We start from the raw sequence: 18,235 nt of genomic DNA on the forward strand, positions 1-18,235 counted from the left end.
GCCCAGAAAAAAACAAGTACTTACATTAGGAGCTCAAAAGGCACAACTTGTTCCTCATATTCTGAATGTTCATTTTGATGATTGAAGAATTCTGTGTGCTTTGTGTTTGGATCATTTGGAATCTTGAAGAGCTCACATTCTGAGAGCAGCTCATTCAAGAGGACGTGGTTTACCAGTTACTTCTCTTTGTGTTTCCTCGTCAGAAAACCCGTCTTTCACCAAGGACGTCCTCTGCGCTGCTCTGAGTTGCCAGCAAGGTGGCATAAGGCAACTCCTTTTGTCTGGTCTGCAAGGGGCCGCTGCGGTGCAAGACCACTACCAGGTGTGTCATCGTCCATGTTCCGAGAATGTCGTGTGGGTTACGGTGGCCCATGCAGGGCCAGCTCATTCGCCTCCGCTGGCCGACAAGCAGGCAGCTGTGCCGGCCGGTGACGCGGGAGTTAGGGTGCACGTGAGTCCCTCCCTGCCCTCTCGGGGTGCCCCACACATGCTCTGGCTGATGAGCACGACTTGTGAGAGCCGACTGCCGAATTTCAGGGACTTTGCAAGTTAAACAGAGACATTATTAAAAATCAAACTGTATGAACATAGGATTAAGTAAGTGTGATGGGCCCTCAGGTCGTGGCACCTCCCAGCTGGTTCAGCGTTGCGGTTGCCGCCCTGGGTTATTCACATGTGTCACATCTGCAGCGTCACATGTGTGCACCATGTGTCTCCCCCCAGTTGTGTCTGGTGACGTCATCGGCAGCCTGATGAGGCCATGGTGGCAGCATCTAACCCTGGACACCGACAAATCTACAAATAAGACTTGTTTCCCCAGAGATCAAGTGGTTAGCCACGTATCAGCCCGTCCTGGGCTCTGACTAATGTCACACACGGACAAGTGCACAGAGCTGGTAGCTGGGGGGCCAGTGTGGCAGTTCCCTTTTGATTCGTTTGGACAGGTGCCCATCAGGGCCTCCAGCTAAAGCCGAGCCAGAGGTGTGACTCCTGCTGGGGATGCCCGTGCCTTGGGATTAAAGCCGCTGGGCCCTCAGCACACCCGGCCTGCTTGGGCTGGTGCTGTTTGTCCAGTGACAGAGTGAAGACCTTTCTTTTTTTCTAGGTTCAGTTCTGAATATTGTCTGTTGCTTTTGTGTTAGTAACTCCACCTAATCATATGTGAGTGTTGGGATTTCACAGGCAGGAGAGGAAAGGTGACGCCCAGGGATAGTCAGGCTCCACTCCAACAGCGTGGGGAGGGCAGAGACGGCCTCCCCTCTGTGGAAACGTGACCAGGCAGTGAGGGCTGCGGGTGGGGCGAGGGCGGGGTGAGGAGTCATGGGTGGGGCCCGTGAGCCCCAGGCCTCGGTGGCGTGGTCTGGGTGCACAGGAAGCCCTGGGTCGGTCCGTAGGGCGACCATCAAGTTCTTATTTCCAGGTCAGGCAGGTCTCTGTCAGGTATTAAATGTGGAGAAATAAAAAAATCCCTGATAGAGAATTTTGAGTGCTGAGTGAAGTTTGCAATAATAAAACAGCAAGAACCTCTAGCTTTCAAAACAACGGCCTCAAAGACCGTATTTATAGTTCAAATCATTGTATGTGTGTCAACGATTCTGGGTGGTACCAGTTAGGTGAGTTTTGATAAGAAGCAGAAATTCCTGCCCTTGATAACAGAAATAGAATGGCTTATCTCAGGAGGCAAAGAGTCTCTGTGCTTCAAGCTCTTTAAGAGGAGAGCTTTTAACACAAACCTTTCCGGGCTGTGGGATGTGAAGTGCCGTCTGCCCGGCGAGGCAGGAAACAGGCACGATGCCAGTTTAGTTTTTCAATATCTAACTAAATATTCAAACACAGTGTTCTTGTGTCAACGAGGGATTGCCCTGGAAGTGAAAGTCTCAGCGAACCAAGTGCTGTGAGGAGAGATCAGGTCCACGCCGCTCTGAACAGTAGAGGATCTCTGTAGGGAGCTAGATGAGGATCAGAAATCACATTTCAAAAATGACAGGTGCCCAACAATCCCTTGACCTGTGGGATGAGCTGCGTTGGAGAGCGTGGCTGGGAGTCCGGCTGGATGCGGCTTCCTGCCCAGTGTGGACCTGGGGACCCCCAGTGGCAGTGACCCGTCCGTAGAGCAGGCTGTGGCTCCATGAGCAGTTCCTAGATGAGTACAGACCCATTCGAGCCAGAGAAGGGCTATGATGTGCAGCCTTGCCACAGGGTGCTCTGGCCTGCTCCCCACCTGTCCAAGCTGGAACTTCCCCTCCAGCCTCCTTGCTACTGGGGACGGAGTGCATTTTTTTCCCTCCACAACCCCCATGTGTCAAAATCATGCAGATAAATTTCAGGATGAAATCCAGAACAGGATGTTATAAATGCACAGACCTAATGTAGTTGGCATGTCGTCACAGCTGAGGAGCTGGAGGCCCCTTTCCCGGGCCAGCGGGCTTCCTCCTCCCTGTGTTCTCAGGAGTGAGTCGAGCCCTCATTTGTGCTGGTTCTGAGGAAAATGGGCTGGAGACATGGGACAATCAGTGAGGGCGCCCGGTGTCTGGAAATCAGCCTTGAGCTCATGCAAACGAGTGTGTGTTTCTGACTATATCATCGCAATGTTTTCTAGGAAATGAAAAAGTTATGGTTCTCGCCCCGTCCGCTAGACTGTGAGCGTCTTAGCAGGAATCTTGCCAGCACTTTGGAACGCTTCAGGAGTGACCTGGAAACCACCAGCGCCCAGGACTGTGTGTGCCAGCCCGTCCTGGACGGGGACCCCTGGCGCGTGCACACGTATGTCACGCTTGCCCCGCGCCTTCTCCAGTTTTCCTTCATGAAGAGGATGTCTTGCATTTTAAAATTGTGAATTTCAGGCAGTAATGTGTGCCATTAATATTGATTATTAATATGTGTATTTCCTAAACATCGTTGGAGATTTCCATGACTTCACGTTTTAAACTGTCAGATGTGGGAGCAGCGTTAGCTGCAAGGCCCGCGTTAGGGTGGTGAGGGCAGTAGCTCCAAGTGAGATCTGAGCCTACACGGCAGCACTAGATGTGTGTGTAAAAACAAAAGTTTCCAGTTACTTCACCTGGGTGCATCTGGGTCTGTTCTCTGAGTGTTTAAGCCCCTGGAAGCGAATCAGGCCCGTTGTGCTCGCCAGTGACTTACAGACAGAGCGGTGTCCACTGCACTGTTGGTGCCTGCCTTCTTGGGCAGGCCATCATCTCTTCTGTCCTTTCTTTGCACATTTATGAGAAGCCACTTACGAAACCTCCTCCCTCCGTGGCCTCATCCCACCTGACAGGGGCCCCGAGAAACAAATACTGGAATCAGATGCTAACGGGCGTTCCCCAGAGCGTCGGGAGACACTGTCCAAGCGTCTGAGCGACGGATGGAAATGCCGTCTCACGGTCCAGCTCGTCTCCAGGCAGTACTACTCCCTCCAGCACTGTGTCTTGTGTTTCATCTTGCCTAAATTAGCTTTAACTTTCTCCCATTTTAGGTTGGTCCAAAACCTCGAAAAGACTTTGTTTTCCGGGAATCCGATTATGACTTTTCTTAGCAATTTCACAGTACCTGTGGGTGAGTATGTGATTTAGTTTCTCACACAAATGTATTACCAAAAGAAAACATATGAAAGAATAGTTGAGCTGCTGCGATGAATAACAATTTAGAACTTGGCTGGTCTGACGTGTTTGGGTTTAAGGACGCACATCCTGAGCCCTGGGTACCCAATCCACGAGGTGGGAGGAAGGGAAGCTCAGCAGGCCGGGTTTCGCCCTGGACAAGCCACCGGCATCCCCAAGCCTTGTCTTCAGTCTGTGCAGCTCTCCAGGCTCCTTGCTACACCAACACACCAGTCTGAAGAATCCTGGCGAATCCTTACAAGGCCCCTCTCTTGTTAAAGGGAGAGAGGGCGGTACACGGGGACAAGTGACTTTATGGTGGCGCGTGGTCACTGGTCCCCAAGAAATCCTCCCTCTGGAGGAAACCCTGAAGTCACAGGTCTCAGAGAGTGAGCCGGTGATGGAAACACCGCTTAACTGGGGCTTTGCTTTCCCTTCCGTATGAATCCTATCAATTCCTCACAGAGAGTAAGATGCGACTCCATCTAGTGTTTATTACGGGCTGGACACGGTGAGGGGAATGGCCCTCGCCAGGTGTTACTGTCAGATTTTGTTTTCACAGTCGTAATTTTCTTTTCACAGTTATAACAGCCCGAACATTTACTGTTATAAAGTTTCCTTTCTCTTGTTATTTTTCAGATGTGAAAGTAAAAGATTTAGTGAAGAATGTCACCGAGCTAACAGAAGAGCTTCGGTCCTCCATTCCCATCTCAGATGACACTATCAATAGTATTTTAGAAGCTAATATCTCCCACGCGCAGGTACAGTGCCGCTCCTCCCTGCTCACCCGGCAAGCCCTCCCGCCCTGGGGCTGCTGGCCGTGTCCCCCTCCCGCCCTCCCCCGTCCTTTCCCAGGGCTGGGGGTGTGGGCCGCTGTGCAAATGACCCCACTGGAGCCAGAAAGGGAATGAGACAATGACCGAGGAACCAAGGATGTCATTGTCTGATGCCAAAATCTTGGGGTCTTTAATTTCATAATATTGCCTTCATTTGGGGTTAGAAAAGATAAAATCGGTGATGGTGTTTATTCCAGTGATTCCCAACTGTGACGCAGGACATCCTGAGGGGGCCTGGCTTGGCAAAGTAAGGGTTGCAAAATTCTCAAAAATATACAAAAACAGAATATCTAAAACTATCTAGACATCAGCTATGATTTCCTTTAGGTAAGGAGTAATTGTGTACACTCTGATGGAGTACTGTGGTAGGGTTTGTGACAGCAGTGAGCAGTGACAGGCTGGGCCACCTCCGAGGTGGCCGAAAAGACAGCTGAAATAAGGGTGGGGTTAGGACACAGTTTGTCCACAGAGGACAGGGACAGGTGAATTTCACATTGGTCACAGGAGCTAGCACCTGGATCCTTAGCAGGTACTTTTCTGAGGTACCTTTCAGCACCTCCAGTTGGGGTTTTACTTTCCTGTGCAGAGAAGCTTCCAGAAGCAGTAACCATGAAGATGGCTCGCAAGTGGACATTTTTATTGACTATCAGATGGGTCCCAATAGACACTTCATGTTGATTCTGGTTAGTTGGGGCTGAATACAAGCTTTGACAAGTAGATCAATTAATTGAGTTAATCTGTATTAAGATAGAGGTAGATTAGAAGCTAGGGATCCAAAATGCAAATTGCAGTATCACCAAGTTGTTTATGGTAGTCACAAGTGTGTGTAGAGGGACAGCTGTCGCAGGTGGCTGATGGAGCACACACGTGTGTGGAGATGGCGGGAATGCAGGTGGCCTGCTGTCTTACATGTCAACATGATTAGATTTGGTTTGAAATCCTGAGGAACTTGTGAGAGGGCGATGGAGCGGTGTCCGAGTTAACTGAAGTACCTGACTAGCAGTGCTGTGAAGAGTCAGTTCTGAAATCCCATTTTAGGACCGTGGATTTGATGTTGCTGTCTGATTAAGCACGTGGCTGGCCACCAGGTGTCACTGCCATTCCACCACGGGAGGCTGTGCTCTGCGAAGGCCTGTGCTACAAAGTGCTGCTGACGTGTAGATGGCAGTGCGACGTCCTTGACACGGAAGCTATCATGCAGGGTCTCTGGTCCTGCTCCCTGCACTAGAACGCAGGATATGGTGAGGCCAAAAAGGAACACCCACGGAGCCATAGATAGGGGAGTTAGACCACTATATTCTCGCTGGCGGCTGGGTTGGAGACAGGAAGCAGGCTCTGCACGAAGCGCAGTCCGCCGTCTGCTTTTCTGCCAACCAACCAACCCCACTTGCTAGCCACAGTCTGCCCCTGCTAGCCCAGCCACGGCAGTTATATTAGTGGCCAGTGGCTCACTGGTTACAGCTGACGGCCCACTAGCCACAGCTGATGGCCTTCCAATCACAGTTGATGGCCCTTTACTACCCGAGTCAGCACCTTTCCATGTGAGGCCAAGAGCCTGGAAACTGCTCTCCTGGCTCTGTCCCCACAAAGCCATCATGGTTGCCTCCGTAGCTGGGCAGTTAGGCCACTGCAAGGGGTACTAACGAGGTTACATTGTTGCGATTCCGGTAAATGATGAAGCCATCGGCCCTGATAGCACAGCATATCCACGGAGCCACACATGTCTACAGATTCTGGCAAAGGAACTAACTCGTGCTTGGTTAAGCCATGCCACTCTCGGCTCTAGCTTCATCTAGAATGTCAGGTGGGCAGCAGGCAGCACCGTATTATTTCTGCCCACTTTGATGCCTTTCTCCCTGCGTTTGTTCACTGTACTTTCAGTCAGTTGCAAATTCATCACATCAGATCCTCTGTCCAGCTGTTGGTGGCCCACAGGGAACACTTTTTAGTGGCACTGGGGCCCTGGGAAAACTGCAAGCCCCTCATTCATTCGTTCACTTAGAATCTTCCTTCCTGTCAGGGGACTTCCAGGTGCTGGGACCCAGGCTCGCTGCTCTCAGGGGAGCGTGTTCTCTGGGCAGCACACTGAGTAAATACATGTGTGAGGTTCTGAGAAGCACAGTATGGTGGCGTGTCGGTAGTGGGGACGTGATGGGGGACATCTTTTCTATGTGCATTAGGTCAGTATTTTTGAGCCTCAGTTACAGGATTTGCATTGATCTCTGCAAAAATACTTGCTCGTTCTGGCCGATTAGTCTAACCTCCAAGGTATTTTCAGTCATGACTCTACTTTTCCAAGTGTCGTTTAACTGTCTCTCCCAACGTTGTCCGTCACCAAAGAGATGAGCGCGTTGTGCGTATTTTCCCGCAGGTTGTTAATGCACGGGGATGACCATGGCCTGGGAGGTCCCGCCCACACTCTTTACGTTTGTCCGGGCCCTTTAGTCACCACAGCATGTCTGTCTGGGGTCCTTGTAACTTACTAGCCTAGTAACTCTGCAGTCCAAAGAAAGTCACCTTGTAATGGCGGGGCTGCTTTATGGTGACTCTGTCAACATGGTTTCTGGCAATTGCTGTTTTATTCAAGGGCTCATGGGTAACCTTTGATCAGAAATCATCCAGGATTGATGTTGTTATCTGTTGCTGATTTCTAAAGCCTACTTTACGAAACAAAAGTAAATTCCTCCATGACTTCTTAAGTACTATAGATGGCAAAACCGTTATCCAGTCTGAAGCCTTGGAAGGAGAGAAGGCACTGGAAATGGAGACAGACAGTGCCAGGCAGCAGCCGTGGCCATCCCTGCAGACCTGTGGCCAGCTGGGGTGCCTGAGTCCCTGCGTGAGCGTGGGGGCGGGAGTGGGCGTGGACAGGCCCACAGGCATCTTGAATACGCTGTTTGAGCCTCTCCGATGTGGAGACTGTTCTCTCTGGGAATAAGGAAGCAAAGAAGGGATTAAGCAGCTTTACGTTGTCTCTTCCTCTCTCTCTCTTAAATTTAATAATTTTCAATCAATAAACCCACCCAATTGTTACTCGTCTTTCTTCAAATTTCCTGTAAGTCGACATTGTGTTTCTGCTGATGGTAATAATGGTGGTGATACTGGTGGCTCCTGGGCACTGAGCTGCACTGTCCCGTGCCAGGAGCCTCATACAGTGACCTCACTCAGTTCTCCCTGTGGGGTCCTTTTGGGTCTTACAACCTCCGTTGTAGGGACAAAGAAACTGAGGCTTGCAGACATTGAGGAACGTCTGGGAGGTCACACAGTAAGAGCTGGAGTTAGGGTCCAGCTGACGCTGGCCTTACTCTAGACCCTTCCTACCTTGTCCCACCATCCTTCTGCCCTGCGGCGTCTGTCCTTCCAGACAGCATTTTCAGACAGGATCCTCAGCTTCCTCCTGCCCCCATACTCGCTCTGCCCGTGCCTCCTCCTCGTGAGAGCAGATCTGAGCCCAGCAGCACGCTGGGAGCAGAGAACCACACTGCTCCTCTCTGACCAGACGTGGAAGACCTGGTTTCTAAATGTCTGTCCTGCTCTCACTTTCTTTGTCTCAGAAATTTTGATATTGTCTCGTCACTTTCCCTGCTGCTCCTAGTTCTTCCACAGCACTGTCAGGGCTCCATTCTGGTTGTAAAGAGGCTGAGGACAGCAGTCCCTCACGGGCTCCCCTACCCGTCAGCCTAACGTTACCAGTTGGGCAAAACCGATGTCATCTTCTTGGCGCTGCTGGGAACACAATTAGGTTTCGGCAGATGCCCAGTCAACAAGCTCCTGCTAAAAATGCAAATACCTCTCCTAGGGCCCATCTCCGTTTTTAGGGGGAGTCTGTGAACCCAAGTAAGTAATTGTCTGAGAGTGTGCACATGAGTGTACGTGTGCGTCCTGGGCTCGCCTGGGGGGAGCTGTCTGCCCTGGATTCCTGGCTCCTGTGCGTTTTCCCAGCCAAACATGGCCATGTAGGAAAAGCATCAACAGTGTGGCCTCGCGTTTCTGATAATCGACTCTGTTGGCCTGAGCAAAGCCTAAGCAAAAGATGCCTGTTTTAGTTTAATAAGGATTTGTACACGATATTTCCACCCTGACAGAACTGAGTGTTACCTTTGTTTTCTTGTTCCCCACCTGCTTCCACTGGCGTTAGCTGCCTTTCAAACAGGAAAAAATGGACATAGTAAAATGTAAAAAAGATGAAGAGTAAAGAAGGGAAGCCAGAGAGGAGGGGCACTGCTGTGCCCGCATGTGACTGTGTCGTGTGACGGTGCGTGGCAAGTCCCTGCTTGGTTAAAGGAGGTGTACACAGTTTTTAAGAGAAATATTTTTGCCGGGGACTAAATTCTAAGAGATGTGTTGGTTATGATCCTAATGGGGACCCCCAGGGGATGTGCAGATGACAGCTGAGACCAAGGCTGCACAGCAGATGCAGACGGACTCTTAGTGGCCTGTCGTGGTCAGTGTCCACACAAAGCCGGGAGACATCCCCTGAGTTGTGGGCTGGGTGAATTCCATGTGCGAGGAAAACTTCATATCTAATGGACTGATCAAAGCAAAGGGTGGATGTCTGTACCCCGCTCCCCCATTGCTGCCTCCTCTTTGCAAACCCTTCCCCCAAATACAACTACCCTCCCCTGCACGTTTGAAAGCAGCGGCACTAAGGTGTGTCTGTACCACAAAGTCCCATGCGAAGAAAGGGATTCTTGGTTGTTTGGCCTGAAAACAACACATTTCTCTCTAAGATTCAACACGTATATCAGCATGTTAGAGTATCCTAGCCATTTGTGAGGGTTAATTTAAATATCAACTTGGGCCATAGTACAGATATTTGGTCAAACACCAAATCTAAATTTTTTCCCAAGATGAGATTAACATTTTAATCAGTGGAATCTGAGTAAAGCAGATTGCTCTCCACTATGAGGGTGGGCCTCATGCAATCAGTCGAAGGGCTTAACAGGAAAGATGGGTCTCCGAAGAGGAGGGGGTTCAGCCTCCAGACGCCTCGGGCCTGAGCTGCAGCATCAGCTCTGTCCGGGGTCTCCCGTGTCCACTCACCTGGTAGGTTTGGGGCTTGCGAGGCCCCACAATTATTTGAGCCAGTTCCTTAAAAGAAAAATCTCTGTGTCTGTATATGCACATCCTGTCGGTTCTGTTTTTCTGGAGAACCCGGACAGATACACTGTTCTATTTCTTAATGACTTTTTGGCATTTTATGACATTACATGAAAACATTTGATGAGCTGTGCCTGTTTGCAAGTCTCCTGATAAATGAACAATAGCTTGTGTTCACAAGGGTCTGAGTTGGGTTGCACATTTCACAGCAGTTCTGTCCATCTGAGTATAAGTGTTTACAGGCCAAACATCTCACGTGTTTCTAAAATTTCATGTGGCTTTATAATTTGTCACCTTATGAAGGTCGTTAGCTGAAAGTCCTCCCCACATAGAGACACAGCTCGGATCTTTTCCCTGTTCTGTGTGACACTAATAAACTGGACACGAACACAACTTGTCCTCAGTTGCTCCTTCTGAATTGGTTTGCTTTTTCTTTTCAAAAATTATAACAGCTTGGAAATCTGGTTTTCAGTTTGGAAATGGAGGAGGAAAAACTAGTTCCATACTGGTAGCAGTGAGGAGTGAAAGCTGATGACCTGAACAGAGGCGGGGACTTTACGCCAGAAGAAGAGATGCAAAGGTTCCATCTGAGAGTAGCTGGTGGGGTGGGGTTGGGCCAGGCGGCGCAGGACGGTCGGCGTGCATGCAGCTCCCGAGTCATCAGAAAGGGCAGATTGCTTAAGTCAGATAATTATGTGCATGTTTTAGAAATGTTTTCATTCAGAATGTATGAAATTGAACTGCTGAATCCTCAGCATTTTGGGGAAATGGGCTTGCAGGGCCCCTCATTGGGTCTGGGGGGCCGCCCGTCTCAGGTGTAGTCTCGTCTGACTGTCATGCTCTGAAACAGGTTCTCTCAAGTGCCCTCACGGTGGCTTTGTCTGGGCGATGTGACCAGGACGTTCTTCGCCTCCTGCTGGTGTTCCCTGAGGATGAAGCGTCTTGGTTTGCAGTGAAGGAGCTATGTGGCCTGCCCGGGACCAAAGCGTACACTCTCATCATGTCCATGAGCCGGAACCTGGACCTGCGGAATTTCATTTACAAAGTAAGGGGGTGACCGCTGCGTGTGGCGTGTGCAATGTCTGCAGGGGGCCACTTCCGTGGGTGGTTAGGTGAGGGCACTGCGGCGGGCAGACAGGTGCAGACCACGGTGCCTGGGCCAATCTCTGTGTCTTCTGTGCACTGACTCTGGGGTGGGGCTCGGGACCAAGGGGCATCCAGGAGGTTTTCTGGGGGTCCGTGCAGTCAGGCCCATCATGGCGTTTGGCACGGCACTGGTGGCAGTCAACATGCTCAACACAGAAGGACTAATGGTGAAAAATGTCACCTAAGCCCTGTGCCTGGTCCCCTCTTTGAGGACCACCTTCCTAGGGTGCATCTGGGGAGCTAGGTTCTGCCGGCTACTTACAGCTGCCCCTCCTTGGCCTCTGCCGCCTGTTATGTCTTGGGACACACGGACTCTGTCCCGGGAGGGTGACGTGTCCACCTCTGATGGGGCCCGCCCAGGAGTAGGTGTGCAGATGGAGGACACCGGGGGCAGCCCCACGTCCTGTGTGCGCCAGCTCATTCATTACCTGTCTTCCCCACACTCCACACAGTGGGGTGAAGGTGGGGAGGGCTGGGGAAACCTGAGGACAGTACGGAGGTCGGCTAAGGGGTGACAGTGGTCGGTCACTATAGGCAGCCCACGGGCAGGCCCGAATTAACCCTTCGCAGACGGCGGTGTGCTGCATACCGGTGTCCACCTGGTCCTCTGCTCTTGCTCTGCCTCTTCCAGAAGCTTCTCCATCTTCTGGCATCCACTGTTCAGATCTTGACTGAAGTTTCCAGAAACTACCCTCAGGGACTGGTCTTGCTCTAGGTTTTTCCCCAGAGAGATGTAACAGCATCTGGGCTCATCAGATGTTAGCAAGATGGCTTCGGTGCTCCAGATGTGGGGAAGCAGGTTTGGGGTCGGGAAAGGTAGATTTGCCGTCCCTGTCCAGTGTCCTCCATGGTCCCCCACGAGTCTGGTGGTTAATTGTTGGGTTATACACACACACACACACACACACACACACACACACACACGTGCACTGAAAACAGATACGAATGTTCAGATTGAGTACGTTTTAAACCCGTGAACAGGAGGATAAATGTTTGCCAAGTGTCCCCAGAATCTGCACGGCCCCTGCTCTCGCGCTGGAATCCGTGCTCCCAGCTGACACGTGCACCACTCCAGCTCTGTGTCAGCCCGCACGGCCCGCGCTCCAGCCTCACCACACGCCCTTTAGGAAGCAGGCCCCTTGGTGGGTCGTTCTGTGTGCACAACAGACGCTCGCTTGGAGCTGTGTTCCTGGGGCCCAGTAGTTACTCTGACAAGGCCGTGGTGACGAGGAGACACTGGGTTGGAGACAGGCTCCCAGACACAGTGAAAATGACATGCCCATTAGTGACACCAGCTCCTGTTTGCCAGGCACCTTCCAGAGGCCTGGCTCGCGGGTAGCTGACCAGCACACAGCACACTCAGAGACGCCAGTGTGTTTGGACTCAGCTCACTCCCAGGGCCGCGCACTTCCTGTCGCACTGGCAGTTATTCGCAAAGCCTTCAGCACAACACATGCTGTGTTGGCATGGAGTGTTCCTCTGGTCTGTCAGCGCCCTGACAATTGCAGTCATTTTCCCTGTACATCGGGGGCGCCAGTGCCACGTCTCAAGTGCAGCCGCAATTAGAAAGGCGAGTGGCAGACGTGACAAGTGTTGCCACCCCATTCCTCCCACCCGAGTCGTCTCTATTGTCTTAACTGATGACCCATGTGGCCATTAGCAGAGCACGTCTGGGAAAGGTGGAGCTGTGATCCCGGGGCCGTGAGGGTCAGCTGCAGAGCCGTAGCTAAGTGGCAGCACAGAGCTGTAATGAGCAAGAGTAGGAGGTGGTGACAGCTGGGCCTCAGCCTGAGTCTGGGGCCCCGAAAATGCTCAGCGTGCGGGACAGCCCAGGGGGCAGATGGCTGTGGCCCCTCCCGCCTCGTGGAAGACGCCCGTTCGCCCAGCACACATTGAGGGAGATCAGTATCTGCACTGCCTTCTCATGCCGGTAGCTACGTAATTGCCCGCGATGGGCAGGCACTCCGCCTGCAGGGAGCTTACATTCCAGAACGGAGGAGGCGCGGATAGTAAGTAAAATGCGAGTGTGTCAGTAGTGACTGTGCGAGTGGACATCAGAGCCCCTGCAGCCAAATCCCCGGCCGGCCATGGGTCTCTCCGGGCCTCGCATCCTCACCTGCAAAGTGAGCTCTGCCACACCCACCTGGGGAGCCAGGGGGGCGGTTGGTGAGTGCCCGCTGTGGCCCCGGGGAGCCGGTACCTGAGCAGTCATTGACACGTAAGAACTGTTTTTCTTTGGCCTCTTCTTAAACTTCCTCATTGGGCACCTCTGAGATAGGAAGAAGTACCGTATTTCCCCGAAAATAAGACCTAGCTGGACAATCAGTTCTAATGCGTCTTTTGGAGCAAAAATTAATATAAGACCCGGTCTTACTTTACTATAATACAAAACCCATTCTTATGTAATATAATACAATGTAAGATCGGTGTTATATTAATTTTTGCTCCAAAAGACACATTAGAGCTGATTGTCTGGCAAGGTCTTATTTTCAGGAAAACATGGTATTAGGTTGGTGCAAAAGTAATTGGGGTTTTTCAGTTATTTTTGACCTTTTAAACCGCAATCATTTTTGCGCCAACTTAATATTTTGAAAATGCATTGCGTTTTAAGAACAGATTGCATCTGTTCCTGGTTTGCGTTGTAATGATGCTGGTACACTTAGGTGTTCTCCAAAACTGAGCCCTGTGGACCCTGGTAAAGAGGACCGCCCTGTGGCCCAACAGAGATGCCCCCAAGCTCAAGAGAGAGTACAGTCAGCCCTGTTCTCTTGGCTTGAGTGATACATGTGGGAGTAGAAAATACCGCGTTGCTTATTTCGTGTTGTGCTTTTTCCTTTGAGACCCTGATACCGGCTGAAGCCAGCGGCGTGCTCAGCTCCCTGCTGGACTTGGTCTCCAGGCTCAGCCGCCTGCTCCCCAAAGCCGGCCGCATCCTGGAATACCTCCCCGAATTTCTTCATGGGTTGAAAATCCCGGCCTTGCTGGAGGCATCTGGCTTTCACCAGGTGTGTATTTACAGTCAGATGTGTTGGGCCTCCGTTCCTTGGGCCTACACTTGTCTTGTAACATGGCCTGAGACCACCCAATTTGGGGGCAGACATGCCTTTTAAGGGCTCTGGAGCAGGCCTGGCATGTCCCTAAAAACCCACAAGAGGCTTTATTGACCTGCATCCACCCGCTTGGAGGCTGGCAGGTTCATTTGTCGTGTGGACTGTGAAGCCGGAAATCACTAAATCCATTGTTAGCACAAATGAGATTCCAAGGGCCTGTTGAACTTAATTCAGAGAATAAATTGCTTTCAAAAGCCTAAGACATTTATTTACATATAAATAATTGGCTTACAAATTACAGATCATTTCTGCAAATACAAGCACGACCTTTAATGTGGTTGGTAGTGTGGTACTCGTTTCTGCTTGAACTCTGCCTGGGATGGACCTGATGGCAGAGGGGGTGTGTGGGGACATGTGGACACCGGGCTGAGGGAGGGGTCAGGGGGGCAGAGTCCTCAGAGCTGCCCTAGAGGTAGGGCGTCCGTGTGCCCATCAGCCCAGGGCTTATTTGGAGAGCTGTCAAGTGTCTGGGCAACCTGGCAGTGAAGACAAACATTAGAGTATTAATTAGTGTGAGTTAGTGAAATTTTATGGGTTAATAATTTATCACTGGACAAACAACAAGGATTTGCTGGTGTGTGTGTGTGTGTTTGTGACATTTTCCTCTTATACCAGCTATGTCCCAGACTTGCAGTGACTTGCATGGTATTCCAAGGACAGAAAGCTGAGCTCCCAGCCTGGTGCTTGCTGGGCCTCCTGTGCATTCAGGGGGAGCAGGGTCGCTCTCAGAAGCCTGGAGAGCGTCCTCCCAAGTCACTGCTTCACTGACTTGTGTTTCTCACGTGTTCTCAGGCTCCACACAGTGGCCAGGCCCGAAGTGCGGCCTTTGGTTCTCTCCAATCTGTGATGAAGATGGTTTGCCAGGACCAGGAGTCTTTCCTTAGCAATTCTCATACGTTGATTAACTTGCCCAGAGTTCACGAACTCCTGGGAGATGACAAAGAAAAATTCAACATTCCCAAAGACTCAAGTAAGGAAACAGTAAATCATGTTTGCTTAGATTATTTTGCTTTTTAGGGAGCACTCTATCTGCAGAGAAGGTGGGTCCGTACCGGCAAAGAATTTCCTGTTCCACCTTCTAACCTTTGTTTTTTGTTTTCACTAAATGTCAGCATGCAGTTGTACATACATATTCTATGTCTTTTCTGAAATCAAAATTGTGACTGTCTATATCAAGTTTATAATTTAATGTATAAGTTGTCAAAATACCAGTAAGAGCAAGCTCTATAGTGAATGCTTTTAAATTCATCGTGTGGTCATGCTCTTAATTGATATTTTATGGGATTATTCCTATTGATTTTGTGGTACTTTCTGAATAAAAATAACGTGTTTTTCTTTTCAAATGGTGAATTTGGGAAGATGAAATTAGTAGTGGAAATGATCACAGCAGAACCTTCACACCGGGGGTGTCTGGCATTGGGGTGTCAAGGCTAAGATAATATTCCCATTTTAATGTTGTCAGGGGTGAAAGAACAAGCTATATGGAAGTATTTGTCACTAGGTACATACCGGGGCTGCCAAGCAAAGGTATACACTTGACTTGTGTTCATATTTTGTTAGCAGTACATAGTGAGTATTACAGTTTAATACAGTTTCTTTCCTTTCTTAAAATGTGTAGACATGTTTTTGGCCCCCTCTGTATTTGATTACCAGTCACTCTGGTGAAGAACCCACCTTCATGAGCTGCCTGTTGGTTGAGTTGAGTAAACCTTCTTCTTGAACCAGCTCGCAGCCCAACCCTGATGAAAGCCACCGTAGGGAACTGAGTGTCTGAGGGAAAACAGGGCAATTTAATACACTGAAGCAGTAAGGTCAGTAGCTCTGTGTAGTGTAGCAAAGAAAGTTCAGTGGCAGTTTATAAAGCTAATTTCATAAGAAAAACCTAATTCTGGTCTCAATACTGAACTGTTGAAGATTTTCTAGATTAGAAACCAGATGTATGCCTTGTTTTCATCACTGTTTTCATAGTCAGGTATCTTTGTATTCATTTAGTCCTCTTATCGATAACTTAGTTTGAAAATATCATGGTCATACTTTCTTTCAAATCACGGAAGTGAGCGTGGTATCTTGAAGTTTCTCAGGAGACAAGAGCCACTAAATACAGCGTCAAGAAAAATCATGCCTGAATTTACTGCCCACATGCAGAATTGTGTCATAACAAGTACATACCAACCACTAGTTGGAAAGAGAGGCATTGTGGGTATGTAAATGAATCTCCCTACTAACCAAGGACCCTGTATTTTGAGTGACTTTTTTTTTTTTTTTTTTTTTTTTAAATTGTGACAGCTCCATTTTGCTTGAAGCTTTATCAGGAAATTCTACAGTCTCCAAATGGCGCTTTGGTGTGGTCCTTCCTGAAACCTATACTACACGGAAAAATACTATACACGCCAAACACCCCGGAGATTAAAAAGGTCATTCAGAAGGTAAGTGCGAGTGAATGAGCATCTGGCCGACCATACAAGCACTGTATCAGGAGCGAATCCTTCACAATATTTCATAAAATTGTGATAGAGACTGGTTACCCAAAGGTTTCTTATGTTGACTCCAGTTCATTTTGGCCTGGGTTTTTTCCCCTGTTCCGGTTGTTAACCTTGGATGTGCAGAGTCCTTCTCTCAGGGGACACGCGGAGGCCGGAGGTGCCCCGTGGGGTAGCCACGGCAGTGAGGATAGTTAGACAGACGGGAGGACCGGTCCAGGTGGCCAGGAAGCTTGGAGCTCAGGTGCTGGTCTGCTGGGTTTGCGCATCTGGTGATTGCGGAGCAGTCAGCTTGCCGATTCGTGGTCGGGTTAGTGACGCTTCCTGACTTTTCTGTGAGGCTGTGGGCTTTGCCCGTGGATGATGAGCTCAGGTGAAATTGCCAAAATGGTTTCTCCAGGAGGAAGTTAGATAGCGCTCGTCTGAATGCTTGTGGTCCCTTCCTTCCGCTGCTGAACATCTGGAAACTACTCACGGCAGGATCTACTATTACTCCCATCTGCACCTCCCTTTGAAATTATCGCTGTGTTTTCCTGGGAGTTGTTTCTTGTCGGATGGTAGCTGGTGTGCCAGCAGGTCATCACCGTGGACAGAGGATGGTCTGATCCCATGGCAAACGCAGAAGAGGAGGTAGCAAGTTCTGTTCACGATAAGCTTCCAAACTTTCCCTTAAACACGCCCTTCGTGCCCGGAGGGCGCTTTGCTCTTGGTCATCGCTGGAGTGGTCCTGTGCCAGGGCTTTCTACAGCTCATGGGGAGTCTGCCATTTTCTTCTAAAATACACGTTCCACTGAGATGTACAGATCTAAGATCACAGGGATAACTTCCTTTTGCTTTAAAACATTTCTCTGTATATGTTATAGGGACTTTTCAGATTTGGTAGCTTTGTTTCCTAATATAATTAAGATATTTTGTTTTTTATTATTTAGGTTTTAGTGTTTTCAGTTGTTTTGAAATTTCAAATTAATATCAAATATTAATATTTAGATGCAGCCTAATATTTTAATAAATCTTAGATAATTTAAAATTAGACTTTGCTGAGATTTGTGTATTTTATCGTTTGTTTAGGGAAATCGCTCATGTACTTGTTTTTCCTTTTCTCCAAGTCATTTATTTTTAATTCATATTTATTAATTTCTTTGTTCTTCTTTCCTCAGATTTGCTGTATTATAATTTTATGGATACATTCAGTGAAAGCCATGATGATTAATTGCACTTTGTAATTTAACAACAAACACACTTGAGTCTGAATTTTGGTTATATCCAGCATACTTATAGCTAATATCTTTATTATTATTTTCTACATAATCATTTCCTAAATAATGTCCTGTAATTGAGTTATTTATGTTTAAATATTTTCATTTGTTAATTTTAGAAATGTTTATACAAACTTTTCCTAAGCATTTCTAATCTTATAATACACACCTAGATAATTTATATATTTTGGGATTTTATTGGCAATTTCTTTGCGCCCTAGCACATTATTAGCTTTAGTAAATTTCTCTTTGGCACTTGAAAAGTGGGGGTTTGGATATAGGATAGATTAGGACACTTTAACCTATTTAAGTTGCAATACCTGGCTGTATAAAATATACATATAACGTATACGTGCACATATCCTTATTTGTACATCTGAGATTTTTTATAGATCTTCTAATTGGTTGCACTTATAGCACATGCCACCTTGTATCTCTGCAGGTTTGACCCACAGAGGTGGCCTTTGCTGAGGTTTCCCGCGTGCTCCGCCTGGCACCCAGATACTGGAGTGCTGACTGGTCTTTAATTTAATACAAGCCTACCCCGTTTTTCTCCAAGCTGAGAGTTTACACTGGGCTGAGACCTGTTCTGGTGCAGGGGTCCTTGCAGCTGTCACGGTGGACATCAGGAGAGAGGCGGGTGGACATTGGGTAGGACGTTGCGCAGGGAGAAAGGTGCATTACTGGGGAGCCTGACACCCCACGGAG

General features: G+C 49.0%; 1 protein-coding gene across 1 annotated transcript in view; it reads left to right on the top strand.

The window, feature by feature from the left end:
• The window catches only part of ABCA13 (ATP binding cassette subfamily A member 13), a 241,923-nt gene that overhangs the window by 62,255 nt on the left and 161,433 nt on the right, over positions 1-18,235 (top strand). Inside the window, exons 16-23 of the mRNA XM_033088866.1 lie at positions 204-322; positions 2,600-2,763; positions 3,476-3,555; positions 4,239-4,360; positions 10,386-10,580; positions 13,522-13,686; positions 14,584-14,761; positions 16,078-16,217. Of these exons, the coding sequence (XP_032944757.1) occupies positions 204-322; positions 2,600-2,763; positions 3,476-3,555; positions 4,239-4,360; positions 10,386-10,580; positions 13,522-13,686; positions 14,584-14,761; positions 16,078-16,217 (1,163 nt within the window). The remainder of the gene's footprint in view (positions 1-203; positions 323-2,599; positions 2,764-3,475; positions 3,556-4,238; positions 4,361-10,385; positions 10,581-13,521; positions 13,687-14,583; positions 14,762-16,077; positions 16,218-18,235) is intronic.

Source organism: Rhinolophus ferrumequinum, chromosome 20, assembly GCF_004115265.2.
Source record: "Rhinolophus ferrumequinum isolate MPI-CBG mRhiFer1 chromosome 20, mRhiFer1_v1.p, whole genome shotgun sequence".
NCBI lineage: Eukaryota > Metazoa > Chordata > Mammalia > Chiroptera > Rhinolophidae > Rhinolophus > Rhinolophus ferrumequinum.